The 4,399-nt window shown below is 41.4% G+C and overlaps 1 protein-coding gene across 1 annotated transcript in view; it reads left to right on the top strand.

Moving 5' to 3' along the window:
• Positions 1 to 1,842: 1,842 nt before the first annotated feature.
• The window catches only part of OTP (orthopedia homeobox), a 13,566-nt gene continuing 11,009 nt past the window's right edge, over positions 1,843 to 4,399 (top strand). Inside the window, exons 1-2 of the mRNA XM_075342419.1 lie at positions 1,843 to 2,104; positions 2,842 to 3,251. Coding sequence (XP_075198534.1) covers positions 2,068 to 2,104; positions 2,842 to 3,251 — 447 coding nt within the window. The 5' untranslated portion in view covers positions 1,843 to 2,067. The remainder of the gene's footprint in view (positions 2,105 to 2,841; positions 3,252 to 4,399) is intronic.

The following is a 4,399-nucleotide window of genomic DNA, read 5'->3' as shown; positions in this document are numbered from 1 at the left end:
AGAACCTGTCTCCACTGTAGACCCTCACACTCAGCGAGGAGAACCTGTCTCCACTATAGATCCCCACACTCAGCAAGGAGAATCTGTCTTCACTATGGACACTCTGTGAGGAGAACCTGTCTCCGCTATACACCACCACACTCAGTGAGGAGAACCTGTCTCCACTATACACCACTACACTCAGTGAGGAGAACCTGTCTCCACTATACACCACCACAATCAGTGAGGAGAACCTGTCTCCACTATACACCACCACACTCAGTGAGGAGAACCTGTCTCCACTATACACCACCACAATCAGTGAGGAGAACCTGTCTCCACTATACACCACCACAATCAGTGAGGAGAACCTGTCTCCACTATACACCACCACACTCAGTGAGGAGAACCTGTCTCCACTATATATCACCACAATCAGTGAGGAGAACCTGTCTCCACTATACACCACCACAATCAGTGACGAGATCCCTCTGCGCAGTGAATGAAGTGTGGAGGAGATTTATTTATCTAAATCAGAATCATCGTAGATAATATAAGCAAACACAGAACGATGTAATGACAGAATATGGAGTATCCAAAGGCATGAGGGGTAGGAACAGATCCAAGGTAATGATATAAATCTAGTTCATAAGAGGAGGATGATCTGATTACATTAGACAATCACAGAGAATTATATCAATGCTACTCCAGTGACAGAGAATCTATTGCATCAATTCCATCAATTCCTTTCATATTCTTTTTATCCAACTATTTATCTCATATCTATCCATCTGCATCTCACCCAAATAGCTATGTATCTATGTATTTATGTATCTATCTGTTTATCCATCTATCTATCTATCCATCCATCCATATATTTATTATCTATCCATCCATCTATCTATCTATCTATCTATCTATTATCTATTTATTCATATATCTATCTAGCTAGCTATCCATCCATCCATTTATATATTTATTATCTATCCATCCATCCATCCATCTATCTATTATCTATCTATCTATCTATCTATCATTCCATCTATCTTTTTTAGCTATATATCTATATAATGTTATCTATTTATCATTCTATCATTTATCTATCTCTATTTTCTATCTATCTGTCTATCTATCTATATTTCTATCTATCTATCTATCTATCTATCTATCTATCTATCTATCTATCTATCTATCTATCTATCTATCTATCCATTCATCTATTATCTATTTATTTATATTTTACCATCCAATCCCGATAGATGTGTTGAATACACCCGTCTGTATCAATGATTGTTCGTCCAACATTAGTCGTAGTAGCGTTGGGTAAATGATCCGCTAAATTTTATCTATCAACCTTAATTTAACCCTTAAGGTGCTCTAGCAATAGAAAGGGACAACGGGGGATTTTTTTTTTCCTAATTGATATAAATTCTAATTTAACTCCAACTAAAAAAAAAAATTAAACAATAATGTTGTTGATTGTAAATTATTTAGAAATTAGGCATACATCATATGAATTGGGGAAAGAACTTCAATGACTACAGTGTTTACCAGGCGCAGGTTAATTTAGCAATATTCATCTTCTCTGTATTCATTTGATCACGTTCCATTCATTGTGGAAATGTATTTTTTTTTTTTAGATCCGATTCCCAATGATATAAACCAGCTTTTGCCCATTATTTGTGGCACTGTGTATGGTCCAGTGAGTGTTGGCAGGGTGCTAGGTCCAGATAAAGGGCAGGTTTGGAGTGGCAGTGTATGGTCAGGTCTGGCAGCTGGTGGGACTCCTTTGGGGGGCACAGAGCCCCTGCCCCCAGCCTGGAGCAGCAGCACTTGCACTGGGAGCTGAGTCGGTGACATTTGCAGATCGCTCAGTGATTGGTCGCCGGTGGCAGCCCTCACCCAGGCACTAAGCACCTCCCCGCCTCTGTAAAGGACATTATAATGCAGGGGACCCCCCTTTTTAAGCACAAACCGAATTTTCTTTCATTTAGCTTATCTATATCTATCTATCTATTTTTATTTTGAAATCGTTAAGCAGCCGGCAGGATTTGGGGGGGACAGGCTTTCGCCCTGGAGCGGTGCGCGATGCTGTCTCACGCCGACCTCCTGGACGCCCGACTCGGTGAGTGTGTGCCACCCTCTCCCCTCCCAGGAAAGCGTCAATTTGTGCCTGATTCCGCCTTAATGCTCTCTAAATGGGCTAATTCCTTCTAAAGTAATTGTGTAGTATTAAAGTTTAATTTGATTTAACTGCAGTCTTATAATACAGGGATGTGGACATCCAAGGAAGCGGCTTGTAATTATATTTACACACAAAGAACTCGTTACTTGCTTTTTTTTTCCTTCTTTGAGATGAGTTGTTGCTGATCTGCGGATTTGGCTTCCTTGGTTCTTAGCTGGCACGGATCGGGCGCGGGGTCTGCCCGATAGTCGGCCGATCAGTGCATACAAACTTACTTTCTGCAGTTTCTACTACTTTTCTGTAGTGAAATCAAATCTGCCAGATCTGATAGACTGTGCCTGGAAAAGTGACACCATGAAGTGCCAGGTGCCCTCGGTGCCCACATGGTGCATACACTGGGCGATGAGAGCATATTGGTGTAACAGTTATATACAGCCCGTGTACAGGGATTGTCTAATTGATGGTGTTCACTGATGGGTATAATATAGTGCTAGGGCTTAGGTGGCTCCCTGGTACATAGTGGCCATGGTGCTGCCTGGCAGAGCCGCATGGACTGCAGTGTTTTGGTAATGCTACTATAATATAGTGCCCCCTGTATTTACCCCTGTGTTTGCCCCTGGCACCATGACTATATGCCAGCCCTCAGCCCCTGCTCATATCTCCACTCCTCTGTACAGGGATGAAGGATGCGGCGGAGCTGCTCGGGCACCGTGAGGCGGTAAAATGCCGCCTGGGAGTGGGCGCCTCGGAGCCCGTGCACCCGGGAGACCTGGCGGGCGGCGCTGAGCAGGTGGAGGGCACCACCCTGCTGCCCGGGGACGACATCACCAGCGTGGGCTCCAACCAGTCCTCCCTGGCGGTCAGCGCCAAGGACCCCGACAAGCAGCAGCAACAGCAGAACCCCAACCAGCAGGGGCAACAGCAAGGCCAGAGCCAAGGACAGCAGAAGCAGAAGAGGCACCGGACCCGCTTCACCCCCGCACAGCTCAACGAGCTGGAGAGGAGCTTCGCCAAGACCCACTACCCGGACATCTTCATGAGGGAAGAGCTGGCGCTGAGGATCGGGCTGACCGAGTCCAGAGTGCAGGTACGAGCCTGTGTGTGGCCCAAAATATAGATATATAGAGAGATAAATATATATATATATACATATACAGAGAGTGCAGGTACGAGCATGTGTGTGGCCCAAAATATAGATATATAGAGAGATAAATATATATTATATATATATATATATATATATATATATATATATATATATATATATATATATATATATACATATACAGAGAGTGCAGGTACGAGCCTGTGTGTGGCCCAGAAATAGACATATAGAGAGAGAAATATATATATACATACAGAGAGTGCAGGTACGAGCCTGTGTGTGGCCCAGAAATAGACATATATAGAGAGAAGTATACATATACAGAGAGTGCAGGTACGAGCCTGTGTGTGGCACAGAAATATAGACATATAGAGAGGTATACATATATACATAGAGTTCAGATAAGAGACTGTGTGTGGCCCAGAAATATAGATATATAGAGAGATAAATATATATCTATATACATAGAGTGCAGAGACGAGCCTGTGTGTGGCCCAAAATATAGATATATAGAGAGGTATGCATATATACATAGAGTGCAGGTACGAGTCTGTGTGTGGCCCAGAAATAGACATATAGAGAGAGAAATATATATATATATATATATATATATATATATATATATATATACAGAGAGTGCAGGTACGAGCCTGCGTGTGGCTCAGGAATATAGACATATAGAGAGGTATACATATAAACATAGAGTGCAGATAAGAGACTGTGTGTGGCCCAGAAATATAGATATATAAGAGAGAAATATATATATATATATATATATATATATATATATATATATATATATAGTGCATAAGAGAAATATAGATATATAGAGAACTATATATACATATACAGAGTATGCAGGTAAAAGACTGTGTGGCCCAGAAATAGATATATAGAGAGGTTTACATATATACATAGAGTCCAGGTACGAGCCTGTGTGTGGCCCAGAAACATATATATAAATATATATAAAGAGAGAGAGAGAGAGAGATGTATATACTGTGTGTGGCCAAGAAATATACATATATTGAGAGAGAAATATATATACACATACACAGTGTGCAGGTATGAGACTGTGTGCGGCCCAGAAATATAGACATATGTATATATATATATATATATATATATAT

This window comes from Anomaloglossus baeobatrachus, chromosome 1 (genome assembly GCF_048569485.1).
Source record: "Anomaloglossus baeobatrachus isolate aAnoBae1 chromosome 1, aAnoBae1.hap1, whole genome shotgun sequence".
NCBI lineage: Eukaryota > Metazoa > Chordata > Amphibia > Anura > Aromobatidae > Anomaloglossus > Anomaloglossus baeobatrachus.
Note: the sequence above shows the minus strand (reverse complement) of the source record. Positions and strands in the feature narration are given on the sequence as shown.